Below are 15,246 nucleotides of genomic sequence, written 5' to 3' on the forward strand. Positions count from 1 at the left end.
ACTGCGCGTCTGCATGTATGCCCGCGTTCTGCTTTCGCTGCGAGCGCGTTTTCGCACCGTGCCGCGAACTTTATGCCGCAGCATATGAGCATTTGACAGTACGCAAGCAACTATTGTTGCGTGGACGTTATCATACAGTATCTGTCATCAATCTGTTCATAGACCAAAGCTTCATGACAGTCGGGCAGCGCGCGCGGGCGAGCGTCTCAGTGCGCACTTTCTGCTATTCATCGAACATCGCAGCCCGACGTCGTATCACAAATCTTCCTCGGGGAAGTGCTTGCTGCACAACCGAGTTGTAGCCAATGGCTGCTTGCCGGTTCTAAGTTTCGCGATCAAAGCTTCACGCAGCTTTTTGTCCTGCGGGTGTGTCTGAAGGCTGACACCGGGCTCCGTTGTGTACGTCCAGCACTGCGGCACCGAGCAGTAGCCTACCATGTTGGGCGCCTTGAAAGGCAGCCACTACCTATTATGGTATTTTCAAGTGTTGTCAAGCACACACCTGAAGCGGGAAAACTTCCCCACTAAATCAGAACCGCAGCCGCAAGTGGAGACCTTAAACTTTCGTTTTCAGCTCGCTTCGGCGCTTCCGAAGCAGTCGACGCGGCCACTGTGTCCACGTGATGCTTCATACCACGTCACGCGCCGACGGCGGCGCCAGCTCTCCCAGTGGTGGAGCTCGCCCCCAATAGTGACGGGCCTCTTCCGAGCACGTGCTTGACCAGTCACAACGGACACCTCGTCCCTACACGTGTTTCGCCAGTCAGAAGAGCAATCTGTTACTGCACATGTGTCGTTAGTCAGTCGTTTTTTCTTTCGTTCTTTCTTTGTTCCTCCACCTTTCCACACACTTTGTGGCGATGAAGAAATTACGGCCACTGACCAAGTCAAGGTGAAAAAACACACAGACGTTTCGGGACCCGTACGGGTTAATGTGATCAAGGAACCCGTACGGGTCCCGAAACGTCTCTGTGTGTTTTTTCACCTTGACTTGGTCAGTGGCCGTAATTTCTTCATCATCATGTTACCTGACCAGACGAACTTTCGTCGAACTCTTGACTACACTTTGTGGCAGTTGCCACGGGCGTATTACGGGGCCATAATAATCATCATAATAATAATCAATGCATTCCGTTACTGCACGGAAGTTGCTGACATCGTGAAATTCACATGGTGCTGTGGACAGCACTGGAATAAAATCTCGCGGTCCGTGAAGTGCTCGGCATCCCCATAGGCTCGAGCACGGAGAAGCTCATGCAACTGGGGGTCCACAACACCTTCGATGAGGTTGTCGAGTCACAGAAGTCAGTACAGGTTGTCAGGCTCGCTTCCTCGCCTGCGGGGAGGCGGATCCTGGAGGCGCTGGACTTTAACCCACTGCCGTCAGGGAAAGGCGGTGCGCGCTCGACGCGGGAGGCCGGCACGCTCTCGCCGTTCCCGCGCAACATGCACCCGCAACACAATGTAGGCCGCTCTTCTCGGATCTGTCGGCGCGGCGATCCATGATCGGTCGCGTTCTTCGATGTCGCCCAATACGGTTAGTCCGACTGGTTCGAGGTGGCCGTGGTGGATCACAGCGTCCATGCGGGGCTCATCCCCGACACTGGCGGAACAGATTGCGGTGGCCCTCGCCCTCCGGGACGAAAGCAGACTGCAGGTCTACACGGATTCCCGGGCGGCGGTCAGGGCATTCGCTGCGGGTTCGGTCTCGAGGGAGGCACGTCGCCCCCCCGTCATCACTTGGTTCCCGGCCCACATGGGCAGCCTCGGGTCTACCCTGTCGTTGCCAACGCCAACGAGCTGGCACACGCCCGCGCGCCCGAACTCACCCACCGCGCCGGGGAAACGCCGCTCGCAGGCGCGGACGCAGGGCTCCACAAGGACTCGCTCCACACGTTGAACGAGATTACAATGCACTATCGACAGGAGGGTCTATCCCCCGCACCACGCCAGGACTCGTTCAAGCCCGATTGTCCGGAATGTGGAGATCCATTCTGAACATTAGAACACATGCTCTTGCGGTGCCCCTCGTTACGGGACCACGATCACCTCACGACGGAAGAAGAGTGTGATGAGGCGGTCAGACAGGGGCTGCCCGTCCCAACGTGGGAGCGGCTCGCGGCGGCTCCTCCCTCATAAGGGGGTTTCGGAGTCGCTCCTCAGGACCTTAATAAAGTTCAGTGCCTGTCGTGAAGTGCTCGAAGTTGTTTGCACAAAATGTTTGAAAGAAGTGCGGCCATTGACGTCGCTACAGCGTCACTGTGGTTAAGGGGCCGGGCCCCGTCACTGTAGTGTAGACGTTAAAGTGCCGGGCCCCGTCACTGTAGTGCGGATGATAAAGTACCGGGTACCGCCACTGTAGTGCAAATATTAAAGTACCGGGCCCCGTCACTGTAGTGCAGATGTTAAAGTACCGGGCCCCGTCACTGTAGTCACTGCCTTCTTGAAAACTCGGCGCTGGCTACTTTCCTGTCGAGAATGCTGCGTCACACTGATAACGCGCATGCCGTTCGTGACTGGGAAGTACCGGGCTCGCAGCGTTAAAGAAAGGAAACGCGGGCAAGACAGATGATGATTATCGTTGTGGGACAAATATACACCCCAAAGGGTGCAACTGTTTTTAGAGTGTAAAAACAGTTTAGCGAAAATAAGAGTAACATTATAGGCTCTGTGTAGGCAACATTCCAAGTGTGTGAGTTAATTAAGGCCTTCGCAATAAAGTGTGTATTCGAGCGCTCCACGGCGTAATGTAACTAAATTTTACGAGTGGCGCAAAATAAAATTACCACACATCCTTGTAATAATTACAAATGCCGCTAAGATCAATCTTAGTAATAAAAGGTGGACGACTATGGTAAACCTGTGTACAAAGTTAAACACGTATGAATAATCTAGAGTTTTTTGCAAAGCATTTCTAAATGAATTGCCTGAAAGTGTCACGTGGCCATTACATGCTACGTTTCCTATTAATGATCCTAAACAAATCTGCTTTACTCAAATTTTATATTTAGAGGACATTTCAGGCATCTGAAGTGATCGATATGTATCGCAGTTTTAACGTTTCTTACTTAAGTAGAAGGGTTACAGATAATTACTGAACTCCCACTAAAAAAAATCCATGCGTTATACAATGCTTTGCCCTGTGTCCTCGGGGTACTGTACGAAGCATCTTGTTTATGTTTGGTGAAAATAACGGCCAAATATAATAACGTGTAGGCAAAGTTCAATCTGGGTGGTTTGCAAAGGGATAGGTGGGCTAGTTGGTAATGGATTATAATAAAAGCTTAAAGCGCTAGAAACACAAAAGACGTACACGAAGTCGTATGGTGTGTGTTTCTTCTTCTACGTCGTTTGTGTTTTTAGAGCTCTAAGTTTTTTTTTATTATAGCGGGTGGGTTACTTGCCACTATTGCAGTAAATTACGCATGCCCTGTCTCCTTGACAGAACTACAGGTGCTAACAAGATGAAATTTAACGATAATGGGGGGTAAGGCTGTTGGCAAAATCCACGTGCTAATTTAAATATGGATCAAACACAGCCTTTGCGAAAAATTCATTAAGAAATTAAGTGCTTGAAAGCATTTCACGGCCAATTTATAACCTATGTTTCCCAGTGTACCGAGTTTTCCTCGCCGGAAACTGAGGAAAGAGTTTGAATTTGGCGACAATTTGAGGCACACGCACGGTGTCGGCTAATTATATGTGTAGGCATAATCCAACGTGTTTAAGCTTGCGCTATAAATCCCATATTCAAGCGCTCCAGAGTGTTTATTTACTATTGTGAAAACTTCGTGGCGTGAAACTTCGTGGCATGGGGATTGCAAGCAAGTTGTGGGGACGATGATAAATCGTAGTCTCTCGTCTCGTTGACACGCATCTGGCGGGTTTTGTCAACGCCACCTAGACAAGAGAAGGCCTGAGCGCTCGGCGAGTGACGTCACGGAGAAGGGGCCGGTGACGTGCTCGGGGATACAGGTTGAATGAAGGGATCGCGCCCTTATGGGCAACGTTAACCAGAGCGCAGTTAATGTTTTTTTTAGGCATAGTTGAGCAGACGGCCCGCAGAGTACAGAGGGTGTTCCAAGATGATTTTACTTATGCAAAACTATTTGCGCGCCGCATTATTAAAAAGCCCATCCATACAAAAATTAAATGGTTCAACCTTAGGATTGAGAACGAATTTCGGGTAAATGATGACAGGGAGCATGACTTATATTGAAAAGTTACAGTGCTGCCCTCTTCTTCAGAGCAGCTTCTTTGCCTTGATTTATCGTCGGCGTCCAAGAGTTTGCCGTTCATGCGACCACAAATGTTCTTCAAACAAATGGTAGCACTGCACCATAACACATGTCTCATGACAACTTCACTGGTGTTCCCTTCTTCACATTCGGGACACATGTATTTATTCCAGTCTAGATTAGGCTCTAAACGAATACTGTCGCTTTCGAGGCATTATTACATAGAGTACCGCAGTCCACATATTTACAACACTTAAAACGAGTTTAGCAGTGGAGATACAAAACATTCGTGCAACTATTTACAAAGAAACAACTGCCTTATTCCGCAGAATTCCAGCTTACCTCTTTGCCTTAGCATTGGCACCATTATTCTGTCATTGATCTTGCGGAAACATGAACGCGTGATTTTTCGGTCCCGATTTGTAATTGCTCCAACAATTGGGCACGCAGCACTTATTAGGCATATCCTGGCATGAACATAATCCCCATTCAGCAGCGATGAAGGCTTGCCGGACACACAACCGCAATCGCAGCACAAGCGCAGACTACACGCACGGTTCACGTCCAGAAAAGAAGTGCGCTCGGAAGCATGTCGCATCATGCCAGCACTTTTCTCACCTCGAAGCTATCCAAGGAGCGGCAGGGCTCCCGGAACTAATCGAATTGTTATCGCCGTCGTCGCCCACTCGGCCTTCCGCGTCTCATTTTCAAGACAGATGCGTCGCTCGTAGCTTCGTAGCACGTTGCACGGAAATTCTATGTGGGCCTCTTTTGCGTGACGTAGCTCAAGGGGAGAGGGTACAACCAGAAGGACTTCAGTTTTCTAGAGGGTGTTGGTTTTGTGGACTCTGACCCGCACCGGAATGCTGCGTGACCATTTTCGCTATAGGGTGCCTTCATGTTCTCCTCCAAGGAGGTTTGAAAAGGAATCTTCTTGGTTCTCCCGAAAAGAGGTTCCTCCTTGGTATTCTCTAGCCCGGCGAGGAGGAGACCATTCAAGCCAACGTTGCTAGACTAGTGTAGTAACGCTGATTCAAGCACCCACGCTAGGCTGTTTTCTTTTTAAAGAAAAACCCTCGTCCCCGGATGACATTTCTTGCAGTAAATGTGGTTCCCCAAAGTTAAGGAATAGCGATACTTCACATTGTTTGCTCGAGTGTTTAAAATGTTGTTAGAGTTGGCCACGCATCGTTCTGTTTAATGTATAGTCAGTACATAATTTTATTAGTACATCCGCATAATGTTGTTTTTATGCACGCGTGTTTATTCAATAGGCGATATTTAGAGCTTTTAGCCTCGTTGATGTATGATATGTACTTTATATTATTGCTAAATGATATGAATAATTTCCAATCAGATGCTATCAGTATACGTAATTTAATTTCCTCGAATGCCGTGTTTTCCTCTATGCTTTGTCTCTACCGTGTGACATTGTAATGCCCCCCCCCCCTTACTGATAATAAAGATAGACTTTACACAGCTATCCGAACAACCCATAGGTTTTATTTTGTTCATTAAATCGCAACATAAGTTGAAACGCTAACATGAAATACATAAGCGAGAATGTACTACTGTCAAGGTTTCCATTCGCTTATAGTGTCAAGAAAAAATTAATCGTGCACACTTCAATCACGTATCAAGGTAACATCCTCTTCCGACGTGAAAGCGCAAATGCCGGCGTTATATTCTGCCGAGTTTGGGTTTCGATTTATGTTATTGAACAAAGTTGTCTAGCCGAGAAAGTGCGGTTAACTAAATGAGTAGATAAATGTTCTTACTATACTTCAATTCTGTATTAATCTCCCGCGCAGTATCATAAATGAATTCAAAATCTAAGAAAATAGGACTAGAAAGGTGGGAAACAAAGTAAGTTACGGTAAAACTTGTCAACGCGACACAGGACATTGCGCCTGCGGCACTTCACGGGCCAATAATAAGTGTCCAGAAGCCACGGTACAAAACCTGAGCTGAGCCTTCATTTCGTTGCAGGAAAAGAAAAAAATATAAACAATGCAGTAGGATATTGAGAAACTCTCTTCAGAAATGGAATCATATTGCTTGTAACACATCAGGAACCCTTTCCAAAAATCAAGTATTGTTTGCTCCATCTTAAACCCCTAAAACCCTAGTAAGTATGGAAGTAATGTTCAGTCCAGTTTGAGCACTTAAAGCTCTTTCAAGAAATGAAGTAATTTTTGATGTCGGCGTGGCAGCCATGATCGCCACGCCTGGGCCGTTGGGCACGCCGGGACAGTGGCCTGAAGAAGGATACACGGATGCAGAAGAGGACCGAAGCTGAGGAAGCGTCTATAGCGTTCATTCAGAGCGCGGCCACTTAAATAGGCTCATCATCACTCTGTTGTATCATCTGTTGTCATCATCACTCTGTTGTACTGTTGTATCAGAGTTCCGAAACCGAAACTCTGATACAACAGTACTTTTCACTCTATTTAGGACACCTGAAAACACCTTCTAGAAATGAAGTAATATCCACTCCCATTGGAACATTTATAACGAACTCCCGGCTGTAAGAAATGAAGACATATTTAATCCTATTTGAACACCATAAAGACTCTTGTGAGAGATGGAGTTAGATAAAACTCCATGTGAATGGAGTATTTTATACTCTCATTTGGGAATACGCCAGGTGATGAGGCATTTTCTCCCATCTGAGATCATTTCTCTTTAGCGCAGTTCGAGCAAGATCGAGTTGGTGGAACTGGCTCAGCAGCACCGAGCGCAAGCTGTTGAAAGTTGCGCATTCTATTAAAGTTGTGGAGCGTTTCGTTGTAGTGTCCACAAGCTCTCGGCACGATGGGCTCCGTGAACGTGCTTGCCGGTGAAGGTAATCTGTTACATTAACGCACGGACATAGATCGGTGCAAGAATATACGATCCCTCGTCGATGCGCTCATGCTGGTGCGAGCGCTGTAGGTGGCGGCGTCTAAGCAGTCGCTCGTCGCCGAATTTGCATAAGGTAGCCAAGGTTGCACGTACGCTTAAGTCGCTAGAGCATCGGCTCCGGCTGCCTTGTTTACTGAGATACCGTTGTGTGGTAATATACCGATCGACTATCCCGAATTTACTGCAATGTTCACGAATTGAGCCGCCTTCTACGAATTTACGAATGTTGCGTTACGTCTGACGAAAAGTTCTGTTCGTGAGAACATTTTGCACGTCGGTCTACGACCACGCCTTTGGAAGCCTTCTGATCATGAGAAAGAAACACAAGAGCTGTACCTGCTTCGAGCAAGTTTATTCAGACACGTTCATATAGCAGGTAAAATCAGCAACTGCAAAATCGCTGAAAAAAAGCATTGCGATATAAAAGCAACGTGTTGCTTGTTAGCCTCTTCTGATCCATGGTTTGCTGCTGTTTGCGTGCTGCATCTAAAGGTAAGTCATCTTTGACAATGCACATACACAACCCACAAATGTTTGCGCGCTTAGGGGCAATAAATGTTTGTAATGCGCGCTACAGATGTTCAGCAGGGATGTATCAATGAGGATTGCACTTATATATCGACGCGAAACGATGCCATTGTTGTTTTGCGACATGCATAGGCCCGTTCATATGGCTGTCTCGCGCTGACGTTTACACGGAAGAGAGAAATGAAGGAGCCACATAAACGGAGGTGTTTTGGGGGAGGTGACTGGCGCGTATCGAACGTGATGCACTGCAAAAAATGGGGCACGCTTCACATCGGCGCATGCGCACTGCTGTTTCGATAAGCGCGTGAAAAATGAATTTTTTTAAGAAAACGACCACTTGGACTGCTATTTTATTTTCCGCAAAAGCGTTCCCGTGCTGACATAGCTTGCGTGCTGCGTGTTTGTGCACATAACTCTAACGTCCTCGGCGTCGCACAACCCGCGTGTTTACTGGCCTTGTCACGTCCGGCCTGCAAAGAGACAGAAATGGAGACTGTAAGAAAGTGAACGGAGCTGCGAACATATATACTCATGTTCGAGGCCAACTCGAACTCATAACTCTGTACAAAAAAATATCGCAGTTATGTCAACTTTACATGCAGAAGGGACGTACTTGACAGAAAGTTAATTTCAGTTCATTTATTTACGCGCAGGGCCGTAAGGAGAGGAGTGGAAATAAAACAAAATAAACAATACTAGTAAGTACATGTTCACAGACAGCAGATTTGAACGCATCATAATCTATAACGCTGACAGAGGAAGCAGCAGGGCGATTACAGCCTTGATTTCTTACAAGAATGAAAGCTTCGAAGCACACGGCACTTCTAAGTACTTCATATAAAGTATATTAATACGTATAAGAAAGGCGCGGTATAGCGTGCGGAGCTACAGCTATAGGATGCACATTTGTGGATACTCTGCACGACCACCAATTACAAAGGCATTTGTTGGCAAAAAGGGTTCACAGGTCAACTGAGCCTTGCGGATACGTTGCTCTGGCTCCCCTCTCACTATATGATTATGAGGCGCGCCATTTTGTTGCCCCCTTCATAGACTCCACTGAGCTGCTGAAGATAAGCGGATCGAATTAAAAGCCCAGATTATCATTGTAGGGGCTGTACAACAATATGACCGCCTCAACGGTCTCAGAGCACGTCCTCTATACTGCCATGGGGGTACATATGTAATCGCGACAGTGCAACGAAAGGTTGGACGGTGTTCCACCGGTCAACGCCCGTTTACGCTCACTTAATATCTGTTGTATGTGCAACGCCCTAATGGAAAATAAGTGCTGCGAAAGCCCGCAACGCCATAATGTAATAAATTCCTACCAATATGTTCCTGTTACTGCCCTATTGTGCCAGGCCCCGACCACTATGAAGTTCCTGCGATCGCCGCAGCGCAAAACCAACCGCGACGCGCTCCAGCACGAGGCGCATAAGTGGAGCTACTGTAATTTGGTCGTACGCGTTAATTCGTACTTTTTCTGCTAGGGGCGCTCAAAGTTTCAGTCCACTCTAAACGTTTTACACCCTTTGGGGCGCATCTTGCACGCAAACAGTACACTCTAAAAAAGTTTGCACCCTTTGGGGCTTATCTTAATCGTCATCTGCCTTGCTTGCATTTCCTCTCTCGAAAACTCGGCGCTCGCTACTCTCCTGCCTAGAATGCTGTGTCAAGCTAATAACGCGCAAGCCGTTCGTGATAGGAAGGAAATGCGGGCAAGACAGATGGCGATTATTGTTTGAGGACAAAATACAATCCCAAGGGTGTAAACTTTTTTTTAGAGTGTAATAGTCATCTGTCGTGCTTGCGTTTCCTTTTTTTTGAAAACTCTGCTCGCCCTGCTTGCATGTCAATAACGCTATACCACGCCCGATGACGCACATGTGGTTCGTGACCAGGAAGTACTTACTGGGCGCGCAGCGTTAGAAAAAGGCGTATACACGCAGGATAGATGGCGATTACTATTCGGGGACGAGAAAAAGCCCCAAAGGGCGCAAACGTTTTTCAAGTGTCGTTCTAAGACGACGCACATATCTGCATTCGTCAACGCTCTGCCGACATGCTGATAGAGACAGGTCACAGGGACAAGTGCGCTGTTCGGACATGCCTTCGATGCAGATCTTGCGGCACTCCTGCTTAGTGAGGAAGTTGTTGAAGTTTCGGCCACAGCCGGTGTAGGTGAACTCGTTGCAGGATCCCCTGTCCGGGTCGTAGTAGAACATCACCATGTTCTGCAGGCACCAGCCGGGCTCCGGCGGCTGCGAGCACGGATCTTGAACGCACCGCGTGAATGCTGCAACGAGAGAAGGGATGCACCACGTTCCAACAACCACGTCCTTCGAGACTGTTTGACGCCACGTAATTCCCGACCTCGTAGGCCATGGAATAACTAGAACGGGCACATCATAGAGAGAGAGAAAGAGCATTGTGCAATACGACTGAAGCCAGACGAATGGGAACAAAACATTCGATCGTCACGCCAGATCACGCAGTGGGTTTCAGTGCTTCTGCTCTGCAGGAAAAGCTACGGCATAGGGAAACTGAAACAAGTGTGCATCGATTAAACACTACCCCAAGCCAAACATTCTAAGCCAATAATCCAAGTCTCAGAGGTCACTAGTTGTTCTGACACTGCGAGGGTGGAAGCGAAGTGAATGGCTTCACGGAAAGTTCACTTGCCAAAGCTGGCTGCGTTGACGTGATGCTGCCTCCTTTACTTCCTCCCCATGGTGTATATAAATATCCCAGACGAAAATATGTGATTAACGCACGTTTCTGCAGAGAAGCTGGACACCCAATGCAGTCATATTGTCGAATTTCGCTATGTTGTCTGGTCTGACTGGTTCACATGGCGTCCGAGCCCTGTCTGATTGGCTCAAGACGAAAATAAGGCGGAGTTTGGGCAATGTAGCGAAATTCGACAGTGTCGCATCCCATGTTTCTTCAGCAGAGTTTGAACGGTCATGGTGTTGATGGGAAGTGGGACGTACATTGATTTGACTAAACTTCCTTCATCGAGCTTCAACGATCTTGTGGACTCTCCTATATGTTCGAATAACCATCGCCCCACACGTTTGAATTACTATGGTCTCAGAGATGGGGAGAGCACTTCGTATCACCCGATCACGAAAGGTCCAACGTGTCGAAATTTATTCATACGTTAAAAAACTACGCACCTAATTTCCAATTATTTCATACGTTTGACACTTGACTGCTCCATGGGAATGCTGTGAGGTTTGAACGGTGCACAACTGAAATGGAAATAGCAAAAGAAAAAGAATGTGCGATGTACAGTGCCAGACGATCCATGCCAAACTGTCGACAATTATCCCTGACAGAGTTAGTATACGAGTAACCATGACCCGCTGCGATGACTCAGTGGTTTTGGCGGTCCTGCTGCTATGCATGAGGTAGTGGTTTCGACTCCTGATTGTACTCATGCACTTGGGTACACGACAAAACACATCATGTGGTAAAAATTAATTCTGAGCCCCCTACTACGGTGTCTCTAAAATCCGCAGTGTTGCATTAGGACGTTAAACCAGACGAATAAGTAAACCAATCAATTAATGTAACTATGGCTACACTAACTCTAGTACCTAAGATTATCAGGGTTGCTGAATGACTGAATCGCCGTATTTTCGCCTATGGCGGCAAAACGAAGCGCACTGCGAAAAATCGCCTCCGAGATTGGGCGGCGCTCATGATATCCGCGCGACATCCGATATCGGAGGTCGTGCTATAAGTCTACACGGCAGAAAAAGAGAAAGCAGCAGCGGCCACCGAAAGATCACACAAATACGCAGCTCGCATTAGAAGACACGAGGTCGGAAATCGTGTTGCCTCACGTGTCGACAAATAAAAAATCCGAGGACACCTAAGCACTTCTTGTGAGTTGTGAAAGCGAAAGCATAAATGTCCACTCGAATGCCGCTCAGCGGTCCTTCGAGTTTTGGGCTGCGAGTAATGTACCACAGCGGTGCGTGCTGCCCGAGCCAGCAAGCAGCAGCAACCTGCGGTGCCAACGCCGCATGCCACCGACGTCCTTTGCGACGAGAGACCCAGGAAACAGCACCGGCCACCAAGGCCGGCACTCGTGTGCAGCAGCTAAGTCGAGTGGGGGTGAGAGAGAGAGAGAGAGAGAGAGAGATACGGACAGCGCGCAGGCTTCCTTGAGCCAGAGCGAGGATGACGTGGCGTCGCGGCGATGCCCTCTCCCCTCACGCAACACCTGGCGCGTTAGCTCGGCAGCAGGTGTTCCCTGAGGTGGCGTCGCAGCCAATGGGAACTCTGCCGAGGCGCGGTCCTGACTTGGCGCTGCAGCCAATGGGAATATAAGTGCCGTTTCACTGTTCCAGAAGACCGACGCCGGCTTTTTTTCGCTCAATGGGCCATTTGACGCTTTTGCGTCAAAGGAAAGTCAAACTTCGCGGTGATACGGGGGTCCTATATACGAGCTATGGCGGTGTCTACGCGCGGAATCTCGTTATAAAGCCGTCGTTTTATGGCATCGCTGCAGATGTCACAACAATTAGCCGACATCGTGACAGAAAGGCCCCGGAACTATAGTTATACATTAGGACTCATCGCTGCTGGAAAGCTGTCCATGCACGTTGAACCGATGTCGGCCGTGGGAGCAATCAAAGGAAAGCTGTTTCGGACGCTGCCGCGATTTTTTCCCTTAATAGTCTAACGCACACATTTTACGGTTACGCAAGTATAGAGAAAACAGCATCAGTTCGGATGTACAAAGTATTGTTTTAAAACTATTTTTATCAATCTAGCAATTAGATTTTGATTAGTAGAAGATTAAGTGAACGACAGGGAATATGTCGTGCTTGTCCGGTGTGTTCTTTCGCGGTTGTCAACTGTACTCCGCACATAAAAGGGCGAACCCAGCGACCCCGCTGCTGTCCTCCCAACAGAGCGCATACAAGGAGCGACGACCTCAGAGCGAGTAAGCCGAGGTACGAAAAGCAAAGGCTGAGTCATACGCCATCCGTGTCGTAATACGATGTACGTATACATAAACTCGCACAAACGTGGCCACAGAAGTGCATGGCACGATCCAGACCGCGCGGACGCAGAGGGAACGTCAGTAAGGGCAGCAACAGCTGCGGACCGACCGATAGCGCGTGCTCCGAGGAATGCGGCAAGCAAGGAGACCTACCCCCCACCCCCTTCCACCCACCCACCGAGATGGCGTAGAGAGCGCGTGCTCAGTTCCGTGAACCGACGATACGGGGCCGGTGGTTCGCGCGTGATTTACGGTCGCCCATGGATGGACTCCGCGGAGTGAGGATCCACGTTTCCGGAACCACGAGCGGCGCAGGCACGGACAAGGCGGCTCGGACTCCGCGCCCCGCCTGCGTCGGAGTTTCCGCGCCGTCTCTTTTTAAAGTGGTAAAGAGACGCTAAATGGAAGTACTACATCAGTTATAGGCTGATACAATATTAATGCGAAACATTCTTTGCCTCATTCTTGGCACTTCGCCGTAGGTAGGTGGGTAGATAGGTGGGTAGATTGGTGGGTAGGTAGGTGGGCAGGTAGATAGGTTGCTGTCTCGCCTCGCTTTGAGAAAAAGCGAAATAGTGCGCGACCGATGGTGGGATCGAACCTCTGCCGCTGAGTACAGAAACCTGGTGCTCGAACCATTAGCGATCTCTTTCTTTTTTTTTTTTCATGCGTGACATTTATTGCAGCTTTTTAGACCACGACCTCACGCGTACTTCTCTCGTTCCAAAGGCGCGGCCAGCTCTTCGACAGATTCGGAGCGCGCTCCTCGTGCCCCAGTCTATCGTCTCATTTTGTTGTGCTGCAGCTCGCGCTTTGAGGTGCCACGGTGTACTGCAGTATCTCTGGGACCCCGGCCCGCTTTTTCCACCCAGTACTTTCCTCGTAGCACCTAACGCTACGCGGAAACTGTGCGACGTCGTATACAGACGAACAGAATGAGACTCAAAGTTACACGTTTCGAATTGCGCGCCAAAAACCTCGATGCCGGTACGTCAGTGTGACGTCACAGAATCGGTTGTTCTTTGACGCCGTAAAAGTCTTATTAAAAACTCGCTTATTTCAGTCTACGGCTGCTTTGGAAAGCGATGTTTGGCCCAATAATCAGGCCCAAACAGACACCGTCAAAATCTTTGACGTCACGGCAAGCTAAAGCGGGAACTTAAATGGAGCGTCGCCACTCATTCTTTTCTTTTTTTGCGTTTCTTTCTGTCTTTCTGAGCTTGCGATATCGCTAAAGAGATCTCATTCTTTAACAATAGAAGGGTAGTTTACTCATAAAGCTCGAATTATATTTTCAGTACGTAATTGCACGTCTAGTACGCCTACTGTACACAACATACTTTTTTTTTGGCGAACTTAAATGCCAGAAACATTCGATTGATAGTTTTACGGCGACACAAATACAGTGATACCTCAGTGCCGGCAAAAAGGTCTATATTCTCTACTGCACGGAGTTCCTTCAGAAAGTTAGCCAGAGACACGGCCGTGCCACAGGAAATGAACCTGGCGTCACCCCGTCTGCACAAGTTTTCCTAACACGGGTCCTGTGCCACCATGGAGATACCGCGATATTAGTGCATCGGCTTGCATCGAGCGTCACTTGTCTTAAAACTTGGCTGAATCTCCGCACGTAAACATTTCTTACGATGGAACGTTCACAAATAGTCTCAAGAGGAAGCTTTACCTCGGGGGTTTCCATATAGATACGCTCGTACATTGGAGCGTAGAAAGCGTGCTTCCCGGCAACCATTGCACCGAATTACATCATGTTTGTTACATTTAAAAGAAAAAAGTTAAAATCTAGAGGCTGTAGGAAACAAATTATTTGTTAGGCCTCCAATATTTTGACAAAATGTTGAAAATTGCAACATTTCAGAAAACGAAACTATGAAGTATGCAACTCTGTAATCCAGCGACAAAAACGATATCACAATTCTGTAGACTGCGCCTAATCATACATCTAAAGCGAACAAAATTGATGTATTATACACGGCTCTGAAATATAACACTAACTTGTGAGTATGAACTTTTGCAAGAGCCTCGTACACATTGTAACAATTCCACGTAAGTTTTAAATTCATATATCAAATATGTCCGCTTTAGACTCTCTAACAGATGCAATTTCAGAATTGAGATACATGTTTTAGTGCAGAGTGACGGATTTGTCAACTTCGTGCTTCGATTTTTTCGAAACTTTCCAATTCTTGGCAATCCTTGTAAAAAAAAAAAATGTCAGTCCCTGTATCGAAATGATGCTCCCTGCAATCACTAGAACAGAACTTTCTCTCTCAAGCTCAAGAAATTTAATTCAAGTAGCTCCAGCGGTCTTTTCATAAGAGCATTTCTGCGTTTTATATGTATATATGAGTTAGCCACGAGATAAAGCTTCCTCTTAAGTATGGCATAATACCTCTTGCATCATAGATAAAACGTCCCTCCACTCAGCCCTCCACAGAGACTCAAATAAGTCGATGGCAGCGCTGCCCCTCGACGAAGGTAGTCACTGCGCTTTATTTAAACTCCACTGCAATTCTCGAGAAGCACAGCCTCTTT

At 47.8% G+C, this 15,246-nt stretch overlaps 1 protein-coding gene across 3 annotated transcripts in view; it reads right to left on the reverse strand.

The window, feature by feature from the left end:
• Positions 1–8,002: 8,002 nt before the first annotated feature.
• Positions 8,003–15,246, reverse strand: part of LOC142557427 (uncharacterized) — a 57,370-nt gene continuing 50,126 nt past the window's right edge. For all 3 annotated transcript variants that reach the window (XM_075669266.1, XM_075669265.1, XM_075669267.1), the window contains 2 exons: positions 9,784–9,969; positions 8,003–8,140 (listed from right to left, as the gene is read on the reverse strand). In XM_075669266.1, coding sequence (XP_075525381.1) covers positions 8,130–8,140; positions 9,784–9,969 — 197 coding nt within the window. In that variant the 3' untranslated portion in view covers positions 8,003–8,129. The remainder of the gene's footprint in view (positions 8,141–9,783; positions 9,970–15,246) is intronic.

The sequence above is a fragment of the Dermacentor variabilis genome, chromosome 9, assembly GCF_050947875.1.
Source record: "Dermacentor variabilis isolate Ectoservices chromosome 9, ASM5094787v1, whole genome shotgun sequence".
Lineage (NCBI taxonomy): Eukaryota > Metazoa > Arthropoda > Arachnida > Ixodida > Ixodidae > Dermacentor > Dermacentor variabilis.